This window comes from Leguminivora glycinivorella, chromosome 1 (genome assembly GCF_023078275.1).
Source record: "Leguminivora glycinivorella isolate SPB_JAAS2020 chromosome 1, LegGlyc_1.1, whole genome shotgun sequence".
NCBI lineage: Eukaryota > Metazoa > Arthropoda > Insecta > Lepidoptera > Tortricidae > Leguminivora > Leguminivora glycinivorella.
In genome coordinates, this window is record NC_062971.1 from 7,666,255 (window position 1) to 7,694,048 (window position 27,794).

The 27,794-nt window shown below is 36.9% G+C and overlaps 1 protein-coding gene across 1 annotated transcript in view; it reads left to right on the forward strand.

Moving 5' to 3' along the window:
* The first annotated feature begins 5,391 nt into the window (after positions 1-5,391).
* LOC125231475 (semaphorin-5B-like) overlaps positions 5,392-27,794 on the forward strand; it is a 66,040-nt gene continuing 43,637 nt past the window's right edge. Inside the window, 3 exon segments of the mRNA XM_048136957.1 lie at positions 5,392-5,781; positions 20,647-20,763; positions 21,693-21,792. Coding sequence (XP_047992914.1) covers positions 20,661-20,763; positions 21,693-21,792 — 203 coding nt within the window. The 5' untranslated portion in view covers positions 5,392-5,781; positions 20,647-20,660.

Genomic DNA, 27,794 nt, shown 5'->3' on the forward strand with positions numbered 1-27,794 from the left:
CTCGTGGTTCAACTATAGAATCCTTTCACTTGCTCGTTTTTCAATTCCACACTCGGCGTTAAAATACAATTTTGCCCCCTTGTATAACAAATAACTATTATCACTTTATTTGTAGACAAAGGTAGAAAATATTAAGCATTTGAGCTCATTATTGACATAGCATTTCCTGGATATTAATAAAAGCCCTATATCACAATTCACACATTGCTAAGCCAAGCGATTGGAATATAGTTCAGTGCGAAGATCGGCGGTAACTCTTGTTGTTTTACTCCAGATAACCTCAGAACCTTCACACTTCTGCTAATTACTTATCATCATAGTACAAGTAACCCCTTTGCCTCATGATATGATATGAGCTCTATTATCCAACACTTTAAAGTCAGTTTAACAAAGTCGTATTTTGCACGTTAAGTTCTTAGTCCGTTTATCTCTTGACTTCTCAATTTGTTTAGATATTATTTTTGCACAGACAAATTGGGTGGGCTAGTATTAAGGCCATATTAATAAAATAAGTATGTCACTAAGTTGTTAATGTTAAACTGGGCACGATAGTGCAAAGACTATGTTCCTTCGTATTAGGTTTCATTCCGTTCGGAATGTGCTGATTTCTTATTCTGTAGTAACTATATGTACCTATAGTGACATTGTATTTTTGCCACCTAGTGCATAGATGCCTCTACCTATGCTTTTTGTGAATGAATTCCATTCATAAGTGGCCATGCAATTTTGAAGTTTGCTGTAATAAACTCAGTTCAGCTGCACCAGTTTCGAGTGAAATGTAGTCTTCACTTGTAGTAGTTGTATTTATAAGGTAAAACACCATATAACTGGCCGCTAAAAATATTGAGTTTAGAACCTATTTTGGCAATACATTAAACCCATTATTCCAACTTTATGTACTTATAGGTAAATTTATTAAATGCCTATAAATCTATACATAATAATTGTATTTTAGGCATTTTAGCTTACAGTAGCCATATGTAATAAATAATATTTAAAAAATATATTTCCTTCATTTTCACACCTCAGTAAGAATAATTCGTTAGGCATGTGTCAGTTTTCGCACTTAAAATACCATTATGAACGTATTTAGTATACCGATTAATGTCGTATATTATTTATGTTATTATACCTACGTAGGTATGCCAGCATGGTAAAAATAATAATTGTAATCAAACAAGGAACGAACTGTGGTCATGGCAGTAATTTACATAGTTGTGTAGGCATAGGCATTCGTTTTCGCACCCACGTAGCAAAGTTATGCAATATGGCGGTCACAAATATTATTTAAATGACCTAATTACAGGAGCGGAAAATGGGCAGGACGCAAATAAACTTGATTATTGCCAACCTTAGTGGAAATTTACTAATTTAAGAGCTTTTATATGGTTTTGTAGTCAATATGTAGTCAATGTGCGTCCAAAATTAGTGTTAAAAAGTTGATATTTGGCATAATTCTATAGATATTAAGTAAATCCCGCTGAACAGGAGCTTTAATCGAGATCCTAATGCTGCACAAACCGTTTGAGGTATAATTATTAAAACAATGCATGGAATAATAAATAGCACTGAATGAAAATAATGTGTCCCTCTTACTTTTGGATCATGGGCTTGTACTAATATGTATTTTGTGCCATGGGTCCTTACTATATAAGTTCAGATACTAAGCCAAAGCATTAGCACAGAATATTAATTGTTCTGTGCTAATGCTTTGACTTAGTATCTGAAATGTGTAAATAAAATTTCGTTAAAAGTATAGCGATCATATTCGGCTAAGCTCTTTTTGGGTTATTTAAAATATCTATTTAGACAGATGGGTAACCACGAAACCACTTCATGATCATGGTCCCGTGGTCCGACGTGACGGCCGGTTTTGGTATTCATTTTATATTATGTGGATTTAGGCCCTTCATTCATATTAGAAACAAGACAGATTCCAATTTATAAGAAGATTAGCGCCTGCCGCTGCCGCCTTTTGATCAGGGATGACATAATAAATAATGCGTTAAAAAAACTTGACCGGTTGTGTCAACCTTGTCCCATTAATAAACATTTAAGTGTTAAGACTCACACAAGACAATGTTATTTACCTACTCAATGTTTATTTGAAAATAGCTTTGAGACTCGAAACTTATATTAGATCCATTGCTACTCGAAGCTAATAGGTACGTAATTTGCGGTGCAGTGCAGCTAATAATGCACACTAATGGTGTTTAATAAGTAAATTAAAAGCTAGTACCTACTTAAGCACTATCCTGCCGTAAAAAATTAAGTTATGGTAAAATTTTAACTTTTTAGAGTTTTAAGATAAGAGTCGTCATCAACATCAATTCGAAATATTGTTTAATATTGCTCACAGAAATAAAATTCTATGACTATTTTAATAACAAAAAAACTACCGTGCGACACTGACATATTAAACATGTAAAATCGAATCACTCACGTAAAATTGTCGAAGATCGCTCGACATGTTTCGTTCCGTAACGACGAGCGAAACATGTCTCATGTCTGTCACTGTCTGTCATGTGTGTGAGTCTGCGTCGGGATACTATCGGCATCACGCGTGCTCAATGAAAATGCTCCTCGTTACGGAGCGAAACATCTTCGACAATTTCACGTGAGTTACCCGATTTTACATGTTTAATATGTCTATTGCTGACAAAATGTTTAGGTACGTATTAGTTTTACATTGTTCCGACCATTCAAAAACAAGCTCCTTCAAACTTATTTACCTATTAATTTAGCTAGATTTGCTCAAACCCACTTACCCAGAACAGAAGACTTACAACGACGATCGGAAGTTAGGTAGGTAACTGTAGATCTGCAATTGTGCACCTACCACTTTAGGGAAACTTAAGACTTCAGATTGGGTTACCTTAACTTGCTCCTTCCGGCAGTGTTCATTTAAGTAACTTCTAAAGTTCCTAATTTTTTTACAAGCCAACCTGTCCTTCCTGCCTACGGGTACTTTATGTACCTACAGCTAGGAAGTATAAGGATTAGGGACCTATAATGAACCAATCAAACAAGGATCATCTTATCTTATCTGCGTCTAGAGATATAGCATTATGTATTTGAGGATTTTGAGACGTTTTTATAATTATTGATGTTGACGGTTGGAAATCGGAAAGGGTAAGTTCTCAACAAATGCCAATTACCTAGTATAATTAGGAAATTGTGCATAATACATGATAGTCGGGTCAACAGTAGGTATAGGAACAGAAATGCAAATCTAATTAAAAACCTATTAAACTGTTCCGTTCCTTATTTATTAGTGTTAATTTGCACAAAATGCTAAATTTTACTACTTTCAGGTGGTCGATAAAACGACCATATAATTACCCTAAATATAAATATATAGTCATAATATTTTAATATTATAACTAACATAAATAAATAATATTTAATGAAATATTGCAGTAATAAGTATTCTAATGTTTCAATCTTTTTATGAAACATGCAATAGATATCATAATAATCTTGGATTGGAACACGTAGTATCTTCTTAAAGTAGTCTGTGATTGGAACCTATCCTATAACATAATAGTTTAGTTGTTATAGTTATAGCTATGGAGGCACCGCGGTCGGTGGCCGCAAGGACGTTCGTACGCGGGTTGAGGTAAACTCACAAAGCTCTTGGCCAATCACAGCGCAGCGTAGCCAGTGTGCGTGAACATCCGTATACGTATGCAATCAAAGCCTGACATTGAATGGCGGTGTTGCCGGGTATTGGAGAACTCCGAGAAAAAAGTGTTTTGACTATAATTGTTATGAAGTGTACACAGAAGTATTTTTGAACAAGAATATTATATTACATATTTACATTAAAGGGAATAAAATAAAAAGCTATTGATGGATTCCAGCGGTAGCGGGTTTAACTCTTTTTTTGTATAGGTACAGTGAGCTGCAAAATTTCGTGGAAAAATTATGAATAAATTCACCATGCACTTTCGCAGCTCACTGTATCTATATTAGAATCATTTGTTAACAACTTTTTGCCATTTAGTAAATATTCGGGCTTGTCATCTACAGGTAACATAATATATGTATGCGTTACCGAATTGTAAAGTAAATAAGAACACTACTTAATTTTACAGCACGGGAAGCATGGTCGCGCGATAGACTTACAAATAGTGCGATAGGGACGGCCTGCTATTTTATCGTCTATCGCGCGACCATGCTTCCCGTGCAGATTTCATAAAACATAAAAAAACCGCTTCCGGCAAAAATTGAACATGTTTCGTCTTGGAGCGCCGGTCCAATTCTTCTTAACCTACTGAGATAGAGATACGAAAAACCAACCAATCATGTAAATTGTTCCATTACTTTCTTCAAGAACTTACCGGAAGCGGGGACATTTTTATTTTTTAATTAAAACGTAAACTTCCTACTCGATGCTGCATAGTTCATTTGCGTTAAAACGTGTTGTTTATTTACGTGAAACTTTCTAAAGGAAGTCCCTAGGGTAGATTAGTGTATCTAATAGGTACTTAAACTGTTATTTCTAGATAAGATGGAGCGCACCGCCAACAAACCGTTTTACAGATAAAAAAAAGATTGACGAGTGAGTTTTATTTTTCTGGTGTTGTGATGTTCGTGCCATTTCAAGTAATAATTCCATTATACAGGTACTGTAATACTGTATAAGTAATTATACGGGCCCCAGTAATTGTGTAGGTTCAAAACGCCAAATAAAACAAAGTTTTTTTAAAATAATTAATTAATTAATTTTGGGCATGTAGAGAGGATGGATGAGAGGAGATTAACGAAGAAAGTATATGAAAAAGGAGTGGAAGGGTCAGTTGGTAGTGGAAGACCTAGGCGAATTTTTTTTTATCAAATCGGGGAAATATTGCAAAAAGGCCAGGTCAGAAGTACTCGAAACCGACGAGCCTGTATGAGAAACGTTATGAAAGTGTGTGAAGCGAAAGTGGTTTGTCAGGATCGTAGTAAATGGAAATCCGTGATCTCTGCCTACCCCTCTGGGAAACAGGCGTGATTGTATGTATGTATGTAATTAATTAATCAATATAGCTCAATGTCAATATAGCTGAGCTGAGTCTAATTAAAAAATAATTGATTTTTTAATCACACGATTTTCACAAGTCACATGTCTATTTTTTTTGACGCATTCCGAAATTGCCGAACAAAGAAAGAGCGTAAAATGTGAGACTACAAAGTAAAATGGTGCTTAAATTTTGTTCTAAGATTCTTGGTGATCATTCATTCGGCTTTATTAGGTACGTATTAGAAGAAAAAATTCATACTATTTTTATTAATTACCTACAAGTTTTTCGGATATTAAGAATTAAATGCTGGCAATACTTTCCGCGGGCGGGAGAAGTAGCAAGTAGCGCGCGCGCATTCACGCACACTTCTGCGTGGCGGTGGTCGTCGCTTTTGTTATTTTTTCAATCTCTGCCAGCCACTTGCTGCCTTGGCTTGTTCTCTGACTTTTACAAGTGTATAACTATTGTTTTTACAATATTTGACTCTTATTACTTAGTAATCGGTGTTTTTATCCTGTGAGAACATATTAATTTACTAGTTACATCAAGTGAAATCTGTCAAGTCCAGATGTTAGAAGAGCAAACGGCAACAACCTCGTTTTGTGTCAACAAAATATAAACAGTGATCGGGACGAGTTACGGAACAAAAAGCGTATAGTGATGAATTAAACAATGGTCTAAACTGGATATTGGAGAATGGGCTTCATTCACTCGCGCCACTGGATTATTGGAACTTGAATTTTGTTGCGACTTCACCCACATAACGTTTATGGTAAGAATGAAGTGTCTTGTTTCGTAACTTAATTTTTTCACGGACTCTACTTTCGCATGAAGTTTTGAAGTTAAATCATATTATAATGAGTGCTTCTAGAATCATTTACGAATTTTCATGTTTCGAACACATTCTTGTTTTGTATGTGTAAAACTCACTAAATCTAATTTAAATCAGTTTTTCAAGAATACAACGTGATTTATGGAGTCATGAGCTTGATTTTTACTGGTTTCAAACGAGAACTGCGTTGGAAGGATGTTTGCGAAACTTTTACGTGCCTACGCAAATATAATGGTGTAGGGAAGCCCACACACTATACAATTGCCTTTTCCGAAGACTTTACTGCCAGATCTCCAGCTTGTAAACATTTAGTAAAATTACAACTTTGCCTATTAAATATACCCACATTTTTGTAAGAACTTCAGTCTGGGGTGACTTTAAAACGCAGGGGCTACTTTGAAAATTTAGTTTTAAAGTCATACTGTAAGTAAATTCGGGATTTTCTATGGTACATTTACAAGAATATTTATTGATCTAACTAGTTATATGAACAGTTTCAGTAAATTATGAATAATGTTAATTTTAAAGCCGTTCAAAGACCATAAAAGTAACCCCAAAATTTCCTAAAGTCACCCCGGTTGACGGTACCTATTATCAAAAACCTACTTGTTATCTAGATAAAACCAAACAGTAACATTTCTTGTCATTACATTCTATGGCATAAAAGGAATATTTTACAAACATAGTCTACTCTCATAATTCTAATAACCCCCTTTCCACTTAAGTTAACAATAAAATTGAACACACAATATGGCTCAAACTCATAAATCAGTTTACTCACATGTAAATTGACATTTCATTTTGTATGGAAATGACACCATCTTTGTTTGTAAATATAAAACAATGGGACCACAGAGCAAAATGGGCCATGTACAATATTCTGGAATAAATGAATACACAAACTGACAACATTAGTTTTGATGACTTCATTCAAAAGCTGGAGTTACAATTCCACATATTTTTTTTACACACAATTCATACAACTTTTATTTCATTTGATTACATGCTGAAAGAGTCAATTAAAAAAAAATAGCAACTTTGTATGGAATGATATCAAAACAGGATATTTGTTTGAATAGATAGTTTGTCTATAATTTTTATCATTGGTTGTTGGTGTACTATCAGCAGCAAAAGTGCATGGAGAAATTATGAATGAATTCATTCATAAATTCGCTGTGCACTTTTGCAGCTGATAGTACCCCAAGAAATACACTTTAACATGTAACATAATCAATATCAAACTAAAGATTTTTGATGTTTGCAAAGTCACAAACTTCTAAAAAACAAGTTGAATTTGCCTCAAGCTTTGATTACATGTTACAAGCTTCAATTGTGGGCTGCGGTGCCAACGAAAATGCAAATTACTACTCTCACAATGAACATCAAATCATAACCATGGCCACAGCACCATTTAGATGAGGCCAAACTCATTTATTGTTTAGTAGTCGCTGAGTGGTATCAATCGGAATGAGAGTTGAAAAGAATTTTAAATATTGTTATATATTTTTAACCCCTAATGAAAATAAATGGGATGTTATAAGTTTCACGTGTCTATCTGTCTGTCTGCTTGTCTGTCTGGGTGTGTGTGTCTGTGGCATCGTAGCACCCGAACTAATGAACCAATTTTTTTCGTTTTTTTTTGTTTGAAAGCTGAGTTAGTCGAGAGTGTTCTTAGCCATGTTTCATGAAAATCGGTCAACTATGTCAGGGGTTTTTTCAAAATTTTAATTTTGTGGTTAGGTTTGTGTTAAATAAATTGTGTTTAGAAAGAAATAGCCATTAAAATTAAACATAGGTGTGCCTTCATTTTTTTTAACTGACTTCAAAAAAGGAGGAGGTTCTCAATTTGACTGAATTTTTTTTTTTATTCACATGTTTAGTGTCTGAAATTTCATATTATTTAAATTTCCGACACAAAACAATACTAAAATTAAACTTTAATTAAGAGGTCACAGAACATGTATTGTTTAGGAATAGAGGTTCTTTAATATATATATATGTGTAGAGTACTAAAAGCTCATTTAAGTTTGTCTGACGAGGCAGAGCTAGTCATTTGTTAGGTCGCCAGGAATATTAGCTTGTCAGTTGTAAAGTTAATTTATGTCATGTTTTACATGCTTGTTTTAAGTGGTTTGGGTAAAATTACTTCTGATACACAATTAAACATTTGTGTTTTAATATACATAGAGTATTGTAAATAGTTTGTATTATTTTTAATCCAGTTTGAGGGAAGGACCTGGGGCCCATTTCTCAAAACTGAAAGTTACAAGTTACAGGCGGATGTCTCTTTCCAACTTGTCATATTAGACATTGACTACCACTTGTAAATTGTAACTTGTAGCTTCGAGAAATCAGGGGCCCGTTTCTCGAAAGGTACAAGCCTTGTATTACAAGTGCGCGAACTGTCAAATCGTATGGGTTGTCATGGAAACACACTTGTAATACAAGGCTTGTAAAAACTTGTCAACTAAATGCATACAAAGCCAAGAATATTTAATTATATTGATACCAATTAAAGTTGTAATTACATATTTATTTTTATTACAAGCTAGTTATGGGTTAAATCTGTATATTTTTTACTGCTCAATTCATTTTACAATACTTCCATGAGTATGTTATGTATTATGTATATTAACATATGAAACACAACAATATCTTATTTGAGTTCCTACCATTGACTAAGTACCTAATTCATGGTCAATGCTTCATTAAGAATTTAAATTCATTACCTATTCACTTGATTTTAATGAATGCTTACATATACTTACCTACTGCTATCATATATCTACCTATAAACAACTATTTGTAACTATCTTCTTCTTTATGGCCAGTTCTACAATACAAATTATAAAAAGAAATTTGAAAAAAGAGGAAATATATATTGAGAAAGCAGATGTACTTAGATCCTTAACTGGCTGGCTGATTTAATTAGTGTCTTCCTTCCATCTTCCTTTAGTCACATCTAACCGTCACTATTTTGACGGTTGCTATGTGACCGTTAAAGTCCTTGCATTTGACTGTGATATATCAATGAACTTCATAAATAATGTACCTACTTATACGTCATTGAGAATATTCACGAGATCATAAAAATTAATCAGTTCGATGTTCGATTCAGACTTAACCGCAAAACGAAAGATGTGGCCGACGCGGCGTCTTTAACGAATTTTATTACTTGTAGTGGCTACGCGCAAAACCCAAATTTAGGTATCTACGTATACCTATAGCCGACTGTTACCGGCCAGCACGCGCGATCCTAACCAGTTCACTCTGATATATGGGCCCGACGCTATTCCGAGAAACAGTGGCCCTTGTTCCGACTCTGGGACTCCATTGTTCAGTGTGTTTACTACTTATGTGCTCCGACTCAAACACACAAGTGTGAACACGGCTGATGGCACGTACGCACTCTACGTACCTGTAATTACGTACAGTCCTGTGCGAAAGTGGTTGCGAAACGACACCGAAATTAGTTTTTGGAGCGTTTCGCTTTCCATGTATGAGATAGCCCGGACATGTCGTTTCCGCAACCTAGCCGTTAAAATCATCAGATGGACAAAGATTTATAGCTTTTCACAAATACGTTTATAGATTTTTACGAATAACTTATTTTTCCCCTCACTACCTCGGAAACACGTGTTTTGTCCTTTAATACCAGCGGGTAAAAACGCATTTTATCCACTAGTGGGTAAAGTAATTTGACCTTGAATAAAGTCAAATTAAGTGCTTTAAAATTGATAAAAGTAGGTGAATCTAGTAATAAAGATGATTTACCACCTGTGGAAATACTGGAAACAGTGATAAACGCATTTTTTGCGTTGTAATTTCCTCGCTATAGTGAGGGGAAAAGTTATGTGTTATACTCGGGTGCAAATGTATTTTACTTCTCGTGTGTTAAAAAACTCGCAAGTTCAGGATTCTATTCTCGAACCACTCGCTTCGCTCGTGGTTCAACTATAGAATCCTTTCACTTGCTCGTTTTTCAATTCCACACTCGGCGTTAAAATACAACTTTGCCCCCTTGTATAACAAATAACTATTTCCCTATTCTAAGAAGAGAACATGAGGTACTAGAAGACCAAAGAGAATGGAGAATCTGTAGCACGCGTAGAAACTTCAAATATAATTTTAGGAAGCGGGAAACCTAAGAATGGTTACGTTTTCCCTCCTTAAGTGAACAAAACCTTCGTAGCGGAGATGCCAACTTGAGTTTTTTTGCACTTATTAACCAACCGGATCTCGGCAAGTCCGAGACACGATGGACTCTAGTTTTGTTTGAAAAGCGTGCAAAATGATACCTTGTTACCGCATGTTAACACCCATCTGGTTTTGCACTAGTTGCATCTATTCTATTTTTGTTTAGGTTGCATCCGGTGGAATATTACCTTATCGACCGTGAGTAGGTTAGATGTCATTTGCGTGCACACTGGAGTCGTTTGGCTTGTTTACCTACTCATATTCTTGCTGAGGACATCAAACAGGCTCATGTTTACGAGTGTGGCTTTTTATCCTTCATAATTGGTACGTTAAGAAACTGCAAAATTGCATTCCATCATCAGTTCTGACTTTCTGAAAACTTATATCTTATATCATACTGATACACAGGTTAAAGAGAATGGGGTGAAAATGCTCTAATTTTTGTGAAGAATGAAAAACCAGTACGATCGTCGTTCAGAGACCATTCGATTTTGATGTAATTACTCCGTACCCAGTATTACAAACTACAGCATAATATCAAAGATGTGAAATGTATGGTTTGGGGTCTAAGCCCGTCTAAACTATCTACTGAATGTTTCTAATTGCACCTACCTATGCTTTTAACCCCATACTATTTTACTCTACAGGATTGCACAATCCGTAACGCACGTTTTCCATTACTATACTTATTGAGCGATAACATATAAGTGCCGTATATCTTATCTGTTAAGGAGCACTACTATATGTGTACTTTCCGTATCGAACCGGGTCAATCAGGCGGTAATGCTTTAAAATTATTTGTTTGTTTAAGGTCGTGCCTTGTTTGTGTTAAGACTGTTAAGAGGGAAGGGGACGATCGATTCTCTTTACACGCGTGTTCTCATTTTCCTCCCTGCAGGATTAGCACATGATTTCTGCGAGAGTTTGTCGCCGCGAGATAGATCACACTTCTTCTAATTGTATTAATGGCATAAGGACAGGTAGTCTATCTCGCGGCGACATACTCTCGCGCCAGTCATGTGCTAACCCTGCTGGATAATGACATTAAGTAATTACATTATGGAAAAATATCAAATATAGAGAATTGTGTAAAAATTTTTTTGTCACTACACCAACTGGCAGACTCTCTTGATATTTCCAAAACAAATTACAAAGTTGCATTTTATCCACGAGGCAAAGTAATTTTGTACAAATTTTAACTTGATGCGTAAAACTGGCAGGTTGAATTTACGTATAAATGATGATTTTGAATTTGATTTAGTTTCGTTTCGTTCATGTTTCACAGTTAACATTTTCCTCGTGATGTGAAAATGTTCACTCGGTGGCAAAATTTGTATAACCTGCGTGACTTGACGCCCTCGTAAAGCTCAAGATTCCATAATCTGAACCACTCGCTACACTCACGATTGGAATCTTTCGCTTGCCCGAGTATCAATATTCGCGCGTGCCGTTAAATAACAAGTGTGCAAAACAAATATCTCTATTACGCCGTGGGACGGCGATGCGACGCATACGAAATCAAACCTTATCGATATAAAAGTATGAGACGCGACGGCGACGGTCGCGGGACCGTCGCCCACGCAAGACACGGCGTTACAATCCAGGGTGGAAAATGAGACGTTCATATGGAGAATGACCATCCCCTATCCTCTTAAGGTTGTGCCTTGTTTGCGTTGTGTCGGTCACTCCACAACGATTACGATTTAAATCAGGCCTGCTACGGCAATTAACACACTTGCTCTGCTTGAATTGTAATAACTAATTTAAAATACATTACACGTTATTACTATTGCAACATAATATAAGTTGATAAATAACTGCTATCGAGGGCTAATTAAAACCGCGAAGTGATTACAAAAAAAATATTTTTAAAATAATGAAAAACTGACGTAGTTACTAAGAGTCATTACTGTCATTATTAGGGTTATTTTTATTTGATGTACCTAGTCGCTAATAGTGTCTTAACTACCTACTAGTAATTATAGTAACTAGCACATACTCATTTTGATGATAAAGTTTAATAAATATTCTGAAAATGGTGTCAATTAGAAAATATATTGACTTTATAATAAGTGTAATAACTACCCTGCCATTAAAAAGAGGTATTTTACATTGTACTTGTAAAATAATTATACCTATTTTAAAGCAGAATGTACTGTATACTTCATTAAAAAAAATAATGAGTTCTTAGCTACACGAATAATTTGTCTCAACTAACTATGCACTTACACGAACATACATATGATTGATTTCTTTTTAACCTACTTTTAACTAAGTGCTACTTTAAGTCAACTAGATGTCGCTTTATCAAGCTAATGACCATAGTTATCCTGATGTAGGCTATTGCGATTACCCACTTACTAACTACATAATTAATGTTTGTACTCGTATAAAATTGATACGTTTTTATCGATTTTATTTACCTAGAGGTTATCCACCTGCCGCGCCTACACTTGATCTAAATATACGGTAGCTTGCGCTAACAAAAATTGTAAAGGTGTGTATATATAATATTGTGTTTGCCAATAACGACGTTTCTCAACATACAACGCACGTAAAGAATGTTCGGTGAACTGAGAATTTTGATTTTGGGAAGGATTGGTGACCTGACATGGACATGGAAGAATAATTGTTATTTAGACATCACAGACAAAACAACACTTAATTATGAAGGGCATTGGAAGAAGATAGATTCGAAAGTTATTGACATGAAAGGAAGATAGAAAAGGATTTAAAATTTATTAATATTTTATTTTTAAAGCAACTATAGAGCAATATATAGAGCAATATATAATTATACCATAGACAACAAGAAAGCATGAGTGTACGCGGTAGAAACGAAACGTAAGATGCAAGATGGAGGCAAAGCAAAAAAGGTAGAGTCAGTTTTAGAGATATTATAGTTTTATGTTATTTTCTTTGATATGTTTTATAAGTATACTAGTGAAGGGAGGGTCCATAAAAGATAGAAGAGATTGGAAATTGATAGGTCGTGGAATACTGTCTGGTAGGACGTCGTATAATGAGTGATTGAGCCTGACGCAGTTAAAAAATATGTGGTCCGTGGTACCTTCATCGAGCCCGCACTCACACAGGGAGTTATCCCGTACCCTAATTTTGCAAAGAAACACCGGGGTGCATACGTGTCCCAAACGTAGGCGGCAAATAGTAGACGTGATCCATTTGTGGGTAGACTTAAAGCGAGAAAACCACGGCTTATAGGGAATGATTGGTTGGATGTTACCATAATGTTTGCCCTTTTGTAATCTAGAAGAGTTCCATAATTCCTGCCAGTCATTCCTCGCATCACTGCGGGCTTTCATCATTAAGTCAGCAGATTGTACTGTACTATGCGTTTCCAACCCGTTAAGAGTGGCCTGTTTAGCCCACATATCAGCTGCCTCATTGCCAGCAATGCCACAGTGTCCCGGGATCCAGGCAAGGACAATCTGTAAACCTATTTCGTGACATTTATAGAGCAATTGTTTTATTTTTAGGATATAAGGGGAGACTAATTTCATTTTCAGGTGGTTGCCTACTACTGCCTGCAGACAGCTTTTAGCATCTGAGAAGATTATGGCCTTGGGGATTTTGTGCGATTCAGCATATGCCAAGGCTTCCATAAGAGCAATGGATTCGCCAGTGAAGACAGAAGCCTGAGGTGGACATTTATATGGTAGGAGGATACGATACCTAGGGATCCATACCGTGGCTCCCACATAGCTTCCAGGTCCCAATTTTGAGGCGTCAGTAAAAATGGGTAAGAAGTCTTGCCATTTATTTAATTCTTTATTAAAAGTGATATCTGCAGCAGGGTCATTTTTGTCAATATTGAAGTGTAGAATTATGTTAGGGGAATGTATTAAGCTATTAAAATCAGTTTCAAATAGGGGGTTGATATTTGTTTTGTTTAGTGGGAAGGGAAGGTTCAAAAGTTTTCTGTAACTAATAATAATTCTGGGTGGTATTTTATGTGTCCAATATGCATTTACAGATGCCTCATCAGACAGGGCCTGTAATCTTGAAGTGAGCGGGTGATCCGATAAGGAACAGGCCTTAAATACGTATCGGTCTGACAAAAGTTGCCTTCGAATGAAGAGGGGCGGATCCACACACTCAACCTGTAAAGCATTCTTGGGTGAGGAACGCATGGCTCCAATAATGATTCGCAGACATTTGGCTTGAATACTGTCCAATTTACCGAGTGCCTGTTTGTTGCAGGGTTCGAGAATAAATGAGGCATAATCAATTTGGCTACGAATCAGTGCATTGTATAGCAGCTTTTGGCAGTAGGGGTGTGCACCCCACCAGACTCCAGAAAGGGCGCGGAGAACATTGATACCTCTCTCGCATTTACCAACTACATAGTTAAGGTGATGAATACCAGACATTTTGGAGTCCAAAAATACACCAAGAAACTTCACAAAGTTGCAGCTAGGAATAATTTGGTCCTCATATTGAAGGTTGACGGCAGGAATAGTTTGCCGACGTGTGAAGGTCACTGTACAGCTTTTAGAAGGGGAAAGAGATAGACCATGATCATCTAACCAGTCATTCAGATATGCTAGAGCCTCATTGAGTCTGTCAGCTGCTTCGTCGGTATGATGAGCTGTGGAGTAAATGACCAAGTCATCTGCATACTGGAGGATGCTGCAGAAAGGGGAGACAGATTGCTCTATATCATAGGTATATAGGTTATAAAGAATGGGACTAAGGACAGATCCTTGAGGAAGGCCTCGCCATACAGTAAGCGGAGAGTACATAGCATTCCCAAACCGAATTTTAATCGTTCTGCCCATGAATAGCTTAAAAATAATGTCGACTATTCTCGATGGGATGCTCAGCTGACGCAGTTTTGCTCTGAGCAGAGGTAGTTGGACATTATCGTATGCAGCGGAAATGTCAAGGAAGCATCCAACTAGTTGCTGTTTTTTAGAGAGTGCCAATCTGATATCAGAGGTTAGTATACTTAAGCTATCCATAGTACTCCTTCCTTTTCGAAAACCGAATTGGGTGTTTGCTAGTATTTTTTTGTTTTCCACTAACCATTCCAATCTGTTCTTCACCAGGTGTTCGAAGATTTTACCCATAGTGGCAGATAGAGCTATGGGGCGATAAGAAGTGGATTGCTGCGGGTCCTTGCCTGGCTTCAAGATTGGGATTACAATCTGTGACTTCCAATCCTCTGGGACCTCCCCCGACATGAAGAACGAGTTGTATATTTGTAGGAGGAATTCAATGCAAGGGGGACTTAGTTTTTGGATAAAGCAGTATGGGATGCCGTCCTCCCCGGGTGAGCTGTTACGTAGTCCTCTTAAAGCTATATCCAGTTCTGAGGTTGTAAAAGGGCTGTCAAAATGATGATATGTTGGGTGAGTGTCTTGATATGTATAACATTCCTCAGGCACAAACGGAGGAGCTAGTTTGTTGGCAAATTCACCTAGCCAGGTTGAAGGGTCACATGATGATGTAGGGTCTGATTTGAAGGAGCCTCTAAATTTCTTAATGTTTCTCCATACCAAAGATGGAGGGGTTTTAGGGTTTAGACTTTCGCAGAAGCCCTTCCATCCTGCTTTTTTTGATTTGTTAAGGCAGCGTTTAGTTTGAGCAGATATTTTTTTGAAAAGGGTGAAATCTGAAGTTAGGCCTGATCTATTGTATTTACGTTCTGCCATGTCTCGCTCCTTGACAGCTTTTGTGCAGTCTGCGTTCCACCAGGGGGAGATGGGATTTTCGAATTAAGTGTTTTTTTCCTTGGGATGAACTTATCGGCCGCTTCAAGAACGAAAGATTTAAAGAGATTATATTTGTCACAAGGGTTTAATAAGTTTTTGTTGATTTCTTTTAGTTTTTCCTCGACGTGTGAACAATAGTTGGGCCAGTCGGCTCCATCGATTCTGTGCTTAAGGAGAGGCTCATGAGTAGATACAGGGGGCACTGACGATGGTTTTGTCATAACAATGGGAAAGTGATCGCTTCCATAAGATTGGCTCAGAACCCGGTATGAGAGAAGACAAGAAAGGCTAGGAGAGCATGCAGTTAGGTCTAAAACAGAGTTGGGGTTCTGGCCAGGGTACACCCGGTGAGTGGGTGTGCCATCATTGATTACTGAGACATTAATATCATCAAATAAATCAATGAGGAAAGAGGAGAAAGTATCATTGTGCGATGAGCCCCAGGCCGTGTTATGGCAGTTGAAATCACCCATTATTAAAAGGGGGTGTGGAACAGAGAATAAAATAGTGGAAAGATCTGGAATTAAATTTAAATTAGGGTGGGGGATATATATTGAAATGATATTTATTCCTATGACATTAGCTGCAACTGCGTTAATTTCATGGGTGTGAGGAGGAAGTTGAATTTGGGAAAAAGGGAAATTTCTATTTATTAATAAGGCACTACCTGCATGTCCGTCATCACGGTCATCCCGGAGGCATGAGAATCCCGAGACCCGGAACCGGGAACCCGGTCGTAACCATGTCTCCGAGATGGCCGCAACAGTTACGGAGTGCGAGTTTATTAGATTAATTAGATCTGGCTTTCTTAAATTAATGCTACGGCTATTCCACTGAAGGAATGAGGCCATAGTAGCCATTGTCAAAGGTTAAACTTGATAGAGATTGTTTTAGAGAGTTCATGTCTTGGGCAACGTTGGGCGGTACTAAGTCTCTTAACCTGGTGATCATGCCCTCAAGGAAGGCAACACCGGACTGTATAAAGTTGTCAGTAGGGGGAACATCATCATTGTAGGGATGGTGGTTAAGAGCGTGTCCATTTGGCATCTGAGATTGGGGAGTAGAAGTAATGTTCTGGAGAGCTCGACGGTCGTATCCGGGAGAAAGGGGGGTCCTTGGTCTAACTGGGCGGTATATTGTCTTGCGGTATGACGTTGATGTACAGGGAGGCTCAGTAGTGGAAGGTCTGCGTGGGGACGCTGGTGGTGGGGTACTGAACATTGTGTTAGCAATTTCGGCAAAAGTCTTACGCACAGCAGGAGTACGAGCTGCAGCCTCCTGGTAGGAGATGTTGTGTTCTGACATGAGTAGCTTAATTGACTTTTGTCTACCAAATTCTGGGCAATTTTTGTCAGTAGCCAAGTGGCGGCCTGTACAGAACAGGCAGCAAATATGTTCCGGTGCCACGTTGCAGGTTTCTCCAGGGTGTTTTTGGGCACATTTATAGCATCGAGCATCAGATCTGCATTGTGTCTGAATGTGGCCAAAGCGCAGGCATTTTCTGCACTGGATAGTAGGGAGAACATACACTTCTACATTTAGTGACGTGTAGCAGGCGTATAGTTTTGATGGAAGGGTTTGACCTTCAAATGTAACGACTACGGACTGAGTAGGGATCCAAGATGGGGAGCCGTCGTCCTTGGTAACTTTACGTTGCAGGCGGCGGGCTTTCAGGATTTTTCCTGTGCCCTCTTTCAATTCTGTAGCGGATACAAATTCGTCCATCGACCAATCCACAGGAACACCGCGGACCAGACCCATACGAGAGACATGGTAGGATGGGATTACTCCTATTAGTTTGTTGCGAGTCAAACATTGGTTTGAGATGAGGTTATTGGCGTCGGCTGGTGATTTACATTCGACGGCAACGCGATTACGTCCTAGGGCTTTAATACCGTCCCTTTTGATACCAGGGACACTGTCTCTAGCAAACAATTGGCCTACTCTGATAGGTTGTAAAGAGGTTCCTGCATTGGGTGCTGCTTCTCGAGATACGTGTACCACAAACGGACCACTGTCAGCGACGTCGTATTTCCGGGATGTATTGTTGTCGAGGTCTGGGTGTTTATACACGGTTGAAACAGAGGCGTTGTTGACTTCACCTTGCATCTGACGCTTCTCGCTGGGTTCGAGAATTTGTCGTGACTTTTCCAAAGCCTTGGCGGCGTCTCTTTTCCGGGACTGAATGTCTATATCCATCATTTCTGTAACGTTCGCCAAGGCTGTGGAATTGCCACCAGTGCCAGTGCCACCACCCGGGTCGGGCGGCTTATCCGCCTCGTCCCCCATCACGAATACCCTACCGCCTATCAGTCGGTGTAATTATTTATGTACTCTGTGTTAAAATTGTTAAATAAACCAGTACCAAACACTTACAAACGGGAAGTTTTATTTATTGGGATAACCTAGAAAAAATCCGAACAGACTCACTCAATGCGCTTCTGTCAAAAAAAAACATAATATTGTGTTGTAACTTGTAATAAATACTTAATTACAAAATGGGTAAGGACTACATTTTTTTTTTTTTGCTGAATTCCATGAGCTCGTTTTAGTAAGTGATATATCTTGAGGTTTTAAATGGATATTTTAATCTTATATTTCGCATGCTTTAGTTTGAGGTGACATTATATATCAAACAACACACGTAAAACATACGAGTAATATGTGAGATTTTAATAATGATGTAGACTGTCTGCCTATAGATCCTAGATACCGTCTAAACATTCAGTTACTATAATTCGCGCCACAATGGCTATGCCGGCTAGTCAATCCGTCTAGTCTATCTGTCTGTACCCTGCCTAATGTAAACATTAATATATACACACCTATCTTTCAGATATGAAACGGAGCTCTCCAAATGTGGGTCGAATCTATTGAACGCACTTGAGGCATATATTTAATACAGATTAAATAGTGAATTTATAAGCAGACGTATGTTATCAGACGGCCCGTCGGTTTCGGGTTACGAAAATTATTAGTTGGTTAAATAATGATGGATCGGCCTACGCTGGCACAATTATGAGTCTTACACAAACAAATACCTCAATAACAAGCATAAGGGCTTGATTAGCTATTGAATCAGCAACGTCGTATCATACTACGCTTCGATAAAAATGTTGGCGCATTGTTGTGTCTATTAGCGTGTCCAACTTTTGATATGCTAACTTTTTAAGGTTTATGTTTCGCTGAACCTATTGTACGATTATAGTCTAATTGGACTGTATAGGTATTACAACAATTATATTGTACAATGTTATTAAATAAATAAATAAAATAAATAAATAAATATTATAGGACATTCTTACACAGATTGACTGAGGCCCACGGTAAGCTCAAGAAGGCTTGTGTTGTGGGTACTCAGACAACGATATATATATAATATATAAATACTTATATATATAGAAAACATCCATGACTCAGGAACAAATATCTGTGCTCATCACACAAATAAATGCCCTTACCGGGATTCGAACCCGGGACCGCGGCGTAGCAGGCAGGGTCACTACCGACTGCGCCAGACCGGTCGTCTGTTATTGTATTTAAGGTCATAATCTATATTATAAAAGACAGCCTTTGTTAACCCTATACATCAAAATAGACTAAAACTTAAAATAAATCTTCAATATTCAATCTATCAGTCTTAACACTTTCGCTACCAAGAACCCGACTGTCGGGCACACCGCTCGTAGAAGCGTAGCCGATTACATGGGTTTCCCCGTATGTAGCGAAAATGTCGTAGCGCCGCGTAGAGCCCGGTTTCGAAAGTGTTAATATATATATTAGGGATCTTGAAATCATATAAAGGTACACATTGCAAAATTTTGTAATTACTGACGTATAAAATCATAAAAACATAAGTATTTAGGTATCTGCTGGCTTTTGATAAAAACACTATCATATTCGGAGATATCAGTAGTGTGGCTTGAGTCCTTCCTTGTTGTCAGTAAGACGTGAATAGGTAGGTACCTACGTCTGATAACGTCGTATTTTTGTCGTAATTACGAGTAATAGTAATCGGTTTCATTCATTAAAATTTTCGATGCAAGTAATCTTACATCAATTAAATAAGTACTGAAAACGTTTAGCTACTATACAGTCGTTTTTCTCGAGTGCAGTTTTTTTAGAGAGATAAAAAAATGGGTAATCCGATTTCGATTCTATTACTCTATGACAAACGTTCTTAGGTTTGTCTATTCTGTAGTCATCTGCTCATCCTGAGTCATGAGGTGATGTTATATCAAACGTTTCCCATGTGAATCGATGTAATATAAATAAATACCGTTTCAATCACGACCTTTAAATACAACAATGATTTCAAAAGTACCGTACCCGATGCACTGATGACTGCATTACCAGCTAATCGATGCAATAACGTAATCATTAATCACGACACTCTTGCCACCTCCGAAGATAAGATAAGAACAGCAATCAGATGAGAGAAATCACAGAGTCAATTCACTTCTATTGGTAGTCATAAAACATTTTACGTACGATATAGTCATACGATACGATTGGCATTGACTTATTTATTAGTCTATTACCAGACTGACCACTTTTTATTATAACAAAAACCTAAATGAGTATCGATCGATTTCAATGAGGCTTGCATGTTAAACGTACTTCAAACTGGCTTGATTAAAACATTGGACCAGTCTGTATCTGAACTAGAGCATCCGACTCATTCGGCTACCATAAAGGAGATATTCATTAATTGACTTGTATGTAAGTAATAAAAATAGACAGTGATTTGCATAAAACCTCTATTAGGTGCATGGAAGTGCTGTGTGGTTTGAGTTCCTGCCATCTCTTTATGGAGAGAACACGTCAAGTGCCAGCCTTTGTGTTTAATGTGAGCTTATCTTTTGTCCGACAGTTTAACTGCCAGCCATGATGGGGACCAGACTGTACAAAGTCGCTGCTTTAATACTACTCGGAACTCTGAGCAAGGGGCAACTGCCCGAAGATGAGTTCAGGATAGTCAACAGACAAGGTGAGGTTCTTTTATATTCCTTTACCGCCCGTAAACATATGCTTTACACTTAAGTTTTGGTCATACAACTGTTCCCAGCATTTTCAAAAGCCGGTGAATACAAAGGGCCTTTTCATTTGCTTTCGGTGTCTGCATAAAAATTGCTACAAAGTTGACTTACGTGCAGTTCGTTGACATTGAGAGCGTATGCTAACGCATTATGCGTTGTTGAGAGATAAAATGCAAATGCGGCGACATCTCGAATTAATCAAGCCCCAAAGCGTCTCAGAAATGTTTTTTCATGACCACAATACACGTGAAGAATATGTAAACAGGTTTAATTCTCCGTCCACATTTTGCATTGAGGTCGTCCCGGCACTCACGAGCTTTAATTAACAATCGTAAATACATTAAATATTTACCGCGAAACAGCTCGTACGACTTATCTGCTTGATGGACGTGCCGTCGTAAAGTTTACACAGCTAATAGAGTATTTACCATATAGCTGGCACGAGAGTATGCCTCGCTCGTGAGAAATTCAACATGATACGTATTCATGCCGTAGAGTTATCGTATGTTTTTGATTTGCTATATACTTATTGTTGCAGTTATTTACATATAAACGCCCTTTGCTTTAGAAATGCACAGCTTGGAAGTGCCGATCTAAGTTTTGTATCCGGGGTCCAACTAATTTCGGGTCCTTGCAATATTGATGTCTATTTGGCTGATGCTTACTAAACTAATAAACTTTTAAGTTTAGCGAAACATCTGTTATCCAAAACTAGGAATTTCAAAGTCACTGAATGTCCTTTAAAGTGATATGCAATCATGGGATACTTTATTACGCCTGAAGCCAATATGCTCGGTAAATGAGTAACACTTTTCCCGTATCTCAATTTGGGTACGCCATGTTTACATTGTTGCAAATTAACGAGTTTCCTCCGTTACAGATCTGGCGTCCGACAGCGATATGTTCGAAGATAACAGCACTAAGTCATTTTCGCAATTGCTGTTCGATGTGGCAAGGGACCAGCTGATCGTGGGCGCAAGGTGAGTGCCTTAGCTATTTATGTCCGCGAATGTACCACGCCGAAATGCATTCCGGCCTTGCTTAATTAACATGTTTACGGTAATACGGTTGAGAGTCAATTAGCACGGGAAAAAGTGGACATGTTTGAGGTTTCGCAGATTACAATGACTTTTGATTGAGACGGTGGACTGGCTACAGATAGCTTAAAAGGCGCGCATAATTGCTGTCACAACTATCAACTTAAGACTTGTATGAATATTACATGTAGGTATTCTCATAAATTATTTAGTCTTGGAAAATTTCACGGATCATGTAACGAAAATGCGAAGAAAGTTATGAAACTGAGAATACTTTATTTCAAATGATTCAGAACGTTATCTACGAACAAAATTAAATCATTTTTTACTTTATAAACTCGGTGCATTATTACTTACAACCCAAAGCTTAAAATAAATAAAAACATACCCGTAAACGTTATCTTAATACGATTTTAATGTTGATAAATGGTGCCTAATAAGTTGTACAAACACTGAGTCATTCACCTGCCAGGTACTTGCTTATCATTGCACCGGACAGGTTATGGCGGAATGTCACTGCAACTCAATCTAGGCACCTATACAAATGGCTTGATTTCGCGTTTGAGGCCGCTGCAAATGCATAATAATGTTGTCTGGCGCTTGGTATTTTGTTGAGTAATTTCGTGCTTATTGATCGCCAGATTGTTCGCGATTTAAGAGCTTGGAAGTTGATCTTATGAAAACATAGTATTCTAATGATCGTCACATAAAACTGTTTAAGGTACTGCGTACACTTATTAACGTTACCTATATTAAACTACTATCATAAACTACCGATACGATCGCCTTTTAAATCTTGTATGCAATCATACTTGACTAGTTTAGTGTTCATAAAAAATCTAAAATATCTTATAAATATCAAGGAAAGGTCGTTTTCTTTAATAGTCTATTCAACCGGTTTATTAATGCCTACAAAGTTACTTGTACAGACCCTTGTATATATACTTTTTTGTTTACTGTAGGCTGTAGTACATGTATGCGCATATATTAAAATTCATTTGTAATTGCTACTCGCTAATTAACATGACATTTTCCAGCCGGCACGTTTGATGATTTATGACAGTGATTAATTATACACAACAAACAAAAAACTTCTAGATCTTATTGTAAAAAGCAAGGCAGAATTCCCAGTTGGCCAGAGCGACTGCGAAATACCGTGAAATAGAAACCTTATAAGTAGTGATCACTAAAAAACGTGTAAGACCACTCGTTCATCCGCTGCTGGTAGTTAATATTATGTCGCGGTAAAAGGAAATGAGTAGACGCAAAAAACGCAATGGGTGTTGCCTTTGCTTGCGTTTATCGGGTCTTTGGACCAGCATAAAACTGATCTCCCATTACTGACTCTTCTCACGGATGTTCAGACCATATTAATCGGTTTAGTCCTAGAACATCGCGCTCGCAGCAATGACACAGGCTGTTCGTGGGCAATGTTACGCAGATTTACTTAATGCCCATTCCCGTAATGGCACCTGAGCGATTTATCTTCTTAGCGGGGCTGTAACTACTCGTCATGTATGTTAATTAATAAAAAAAACGTGTTTACCTTTTCTATAATATAACTGCACTTGTAAGGAACGAAGTAAGTAAAGACTGTACGTACAAGGAAAAAATCAATGAATCTCGAGGACACTGCTTAATTTTTGGAATGAATAACCGTTCAAATTGAATTTGCTACGAGATATGTTGTACCTACTCATTTAGTTGTGTATTACTATTATTGAGTAAATTGATACCTACTCATTTATTTCTGTACCAAGTACCTGCTCATTCATTTCTTTCTGTACCGAACAGTCGATAAGAAAATGACACGATAATGTTTCATCTCCCTCGCATGATAAGTGGGCATAATCGGCCCGAAGATCACGGGCAGTCGTGTACCCATAATTATGGCGTGGCTTACACACCCGTAGAAATCTGCTACGTGCCCGACTGTCTACAAAATCCTGTATAAAATATAATATACCTAATAATAATATAAAATAACGACGAAATCGCCATTACATGCCGTATAACTTTCATGAAACTGGCACTCGGGACTATAAAGTTATAAGCCCAAGTAGGAGTTATATATGGCTGATAATATTCAAGTCGATTGTCAGGTCAACTAGAAAGATATTGGCGTAAACGTTCGATAAGTTTATTGACCTAACTTACTAAATTCATGTTGAATTTAACCTGATCTGGTTGCTTTGTTCTATTGTATTATACAATTTTATGAGTTTCCTAGGACCTAGGACGTTCTAGGTTCTCTCAGAATGTTTATATTAATAAACACCATAAAACGCACAAATAAAGTATAACGCATAATTTAAGTATTTTGTCTTTTTTATGACAACCACACAACAAATTCCGGGGTGGGTTCCTTTAAATACGGTACTCAACAACGTAAAAACTTATTATATATATAGGTGTCATAAATAAAGTTCGAGATATATTAGCCTCGTAATTCTAAACCACAACCGTGCGGTGAATCGGTAGGGTGGTTACTTAAAGCTACTAAACGCTTCAGATGATACTTAATCTCAACCAACTTGTGTATGATCTGTACTCAATTCAAGCCACAACACCAACTTATTTTATCTATACGCTTCAGATGATACTTTGAACGAAGTACCTAGTCTGTGGAGCGAGTAGGTTCATGTTCAATTTACTGTAGTATGTTATAAGTATGGTTTGTGTATGTTTTATGCATGTATGAATCTTTATTGACAAATCGCTGCTTAATGCTAAGTCCTAAATAAAACAAGAAACCGTCACGACGTTGCCTGCTAACCGAACGAGGAATCTTCAACATACATATTGACTTATATCAGTCTACCTAAACCAGGCCATTGTAATGCCAGCAAGTGCAGCATTTTATGTTTTCCTCGGCTACAAATGCTACAGTACACAGTTTACGCGCGGTAGTATAAACACAAAACTTTACGATGTATACGGATCACGTAATATTAGCCAGTGAGAACTGTTGCGGCGATCAAAAAGAGAAATGTACCGAAATGCACTCTGTCAATACGACTAAGTCTATATTCTTATAAAACAGCGTTAACGCCTGTCGGACAGATTACCTTATACAAGCTTTTTTTAATAGAGGGCCCTTCAAGTAGTGAGTGAATAGACAAGTATTAAAACAGTTGTTTGAGCAAGTGGTTTTCAAGTCCACTGTTCATGCAGGAAGCTTCTCATTCACTGCGGTAAAGAAAATTATCAACTAAGCTCATAAAAAACTAGTGTTTCGATTGTCTGTCCGTCCGTCCGTCCGTCCGCGGATAATTTGGTCGGCTTTTTACAAAACTAGTTTAGTAAATGGAATATACAAAACTAATTTCGTGAAGGACTTTACAAAAGTAGTTTGGTATAACTAATCATTTGTGGAGTCACGCCAATTTAGTACATTTAACAGAAATATTTAGTCAATTTTACGAACTTTATATTGTGTCATTAACGAAATTGATTTCATAATTTGATAAAAGATTTTATGTTTTTCGTTAAATTAATTTCGTAGCATATACGAATTAACTTTCGTAAAAATAACTCAATTTAAAAAAATGTATGACGTATAATTTTGATAGATACAACTAAACGTCTTGCGTGGAATCAATTAATTTGCTTTCATAATAGTTACCGATTTCTTTAGTCTGTATTACCACTGAACTTTGGTAAATATCACTAAACGCCTGTAGTTGAATTAAGTAATTGACTTTTGTAATAGTTACTAAATTTGTTTATTATGTTTAGCGTACTGAACTTTCGTAGATATCACTAAACTTCTTTTGTGGAATCAAGTAATATACTTTTGCAATAATGACTAAATTTCTTTCATGTGTATGATGCGCTGAACGTTTGTAGATATCACTAAACTTGTTTAGTAGAATCAAGTAATATACTTTTGTAATAATTACTAAGTTTCTTTCGTATGTATAACGCACTGAACTTTTGTAGATATTACTAAACTAAGGAATGTATAGGTTACGAAAGTAACTTAAGTTAATTCTACTTAACAACTCTAGTAATATATACTACTTAACTTTTGCATATTTTACACAAGTGATTTTGTACGATTTACTAAAGGAATTTTGTAATTTTAACTACTTTACTTTGGTGCAATGTACTAAATATCTTTAATAAATTTTACTAAACGGCTTTTGTGGAATTTAATAGGTTACTTACAAAAGCGCTTTCGTATATTTGATTGCAATTAATTTTGTACGAATTACTAAACTAACTTTGTAGTTTCTACTACCCTCCTTAGGGGCAATTTACCAAATATCTTTAATAAGTTTTACTAAACGGCTTTTGTGTATTTTAATAGTTTACTTGCGTACAAATTACGAAGCATGATTTTGTTACACCAAACTAATATATATTATGCTCAAGTAATCTATTAAAATTCTCAAAAGCCGTTCAATACAATTTATTAGAGATATTTGGTAAATTGCAAGTAGCATAGTAGAAACTACAAACTTAGTTTACATAATCGTACAAAATTAATTACGATAAATTATGCGAAAACGCTAAACTATCGCTGTCGTGCAGTTAATAAAAAAATAAACATAATACCTTTACCTACTATAAAGCAATTGCAAAAACAGGAACAAAACTTATCATCATTACAATATAATCCTAAGCTGAATCAAAAAGCTTCTTGATCCAGTTCACCACATTGTACAATATAGGTACCTACCAAAACATAACAAAGCCATTTAGTTAAAATTTATAAAATAGACATACAGTAAATTGGCACACATCTAGGTCTCACATGTATAGCAACAAATAATTAATTTTGAGTCGTGTTATCGTGTAACTGTGCATAATTTGCGTTTAAAACATTATTGTTTTGTAACCTGAATATGAAACTGCGTGGTAACATAAATATCTAGTTATAAATGTCTAAAATTATGCACAGTTACATATACACAACGACATAAATAATAAATGGGTTTATCACATCTGTAATAACAGGGTGAACGATAAAATAAAAAACAAGTTGAGTCTAAAAAATATTTATTTAATTTTTAAAATAATCATCTTTTGTTTACCTTTTAATTTTTAATTACTTATAACGAAAATGAGAAAATATCTCTAACTTATGAGTAAGTGTTTTAACTAATTTATGACAAACCGGTAGTTGTTACCCATGACTTTCGATGATGCCGCGCCCGCGAGGAACTCAACATATACAACTTATACAGAGTGGGCTTTTGTCTGTCTTAGGGACCATCCACACTCAATGAGTTGCGGCGGAGTTGCGCCACGACGCCTGAATGTAATTCCTCCAGGCGGCGCGGCGGAGTTGCAGCGCCCCGCCCGCCGCAACTTACGTCCTTCCTATACAGAATGTACCTACTGAGGAGACGTTTTTTAAATTACATTCAGGCGGCGTGGCGGAGACACCGCAACTCATGAGTGTGGATGGTCCCTTATACAGATATCCCGTGCCTACACGCGAAAGTGGTGGTTGTTTGATGCCAGTCGATCCCATTCCTATCCAGGATCTAAGTTTCTATGAAGCCAAAAAAATTCGGCTAAAACAGCCACAAATCAAGGAAATGTTTTATCATACAATTTTCATAAAAATTAACACTTATTCTGATTTCATCAATTAGCGTCAGTTGTTAACAGAAAGTTAAATCGCTGTCAGTTACGGTACTCCCACATTGGCTGTTATAAATGTTATATAACATTGTGTGACACTGACAGGGACAGCGCGATGGCATTGACATTACGTTACGTTGTCCTTGTTACACAGTGTTATAAAACATTATAAACATCATAACAACCAATATGGGAGCACCGTAAGTTGACCCCAGGATACAAATATACTGGATAGATTTGGAATCGATTGACATAAAACATAGCATGTGAAAAATAAGTTTTCATTTTCATACAATTATCGTCCTATTTTTAACCTGTTCAACTTTGTCTACTTAGATAATTATTCCGTT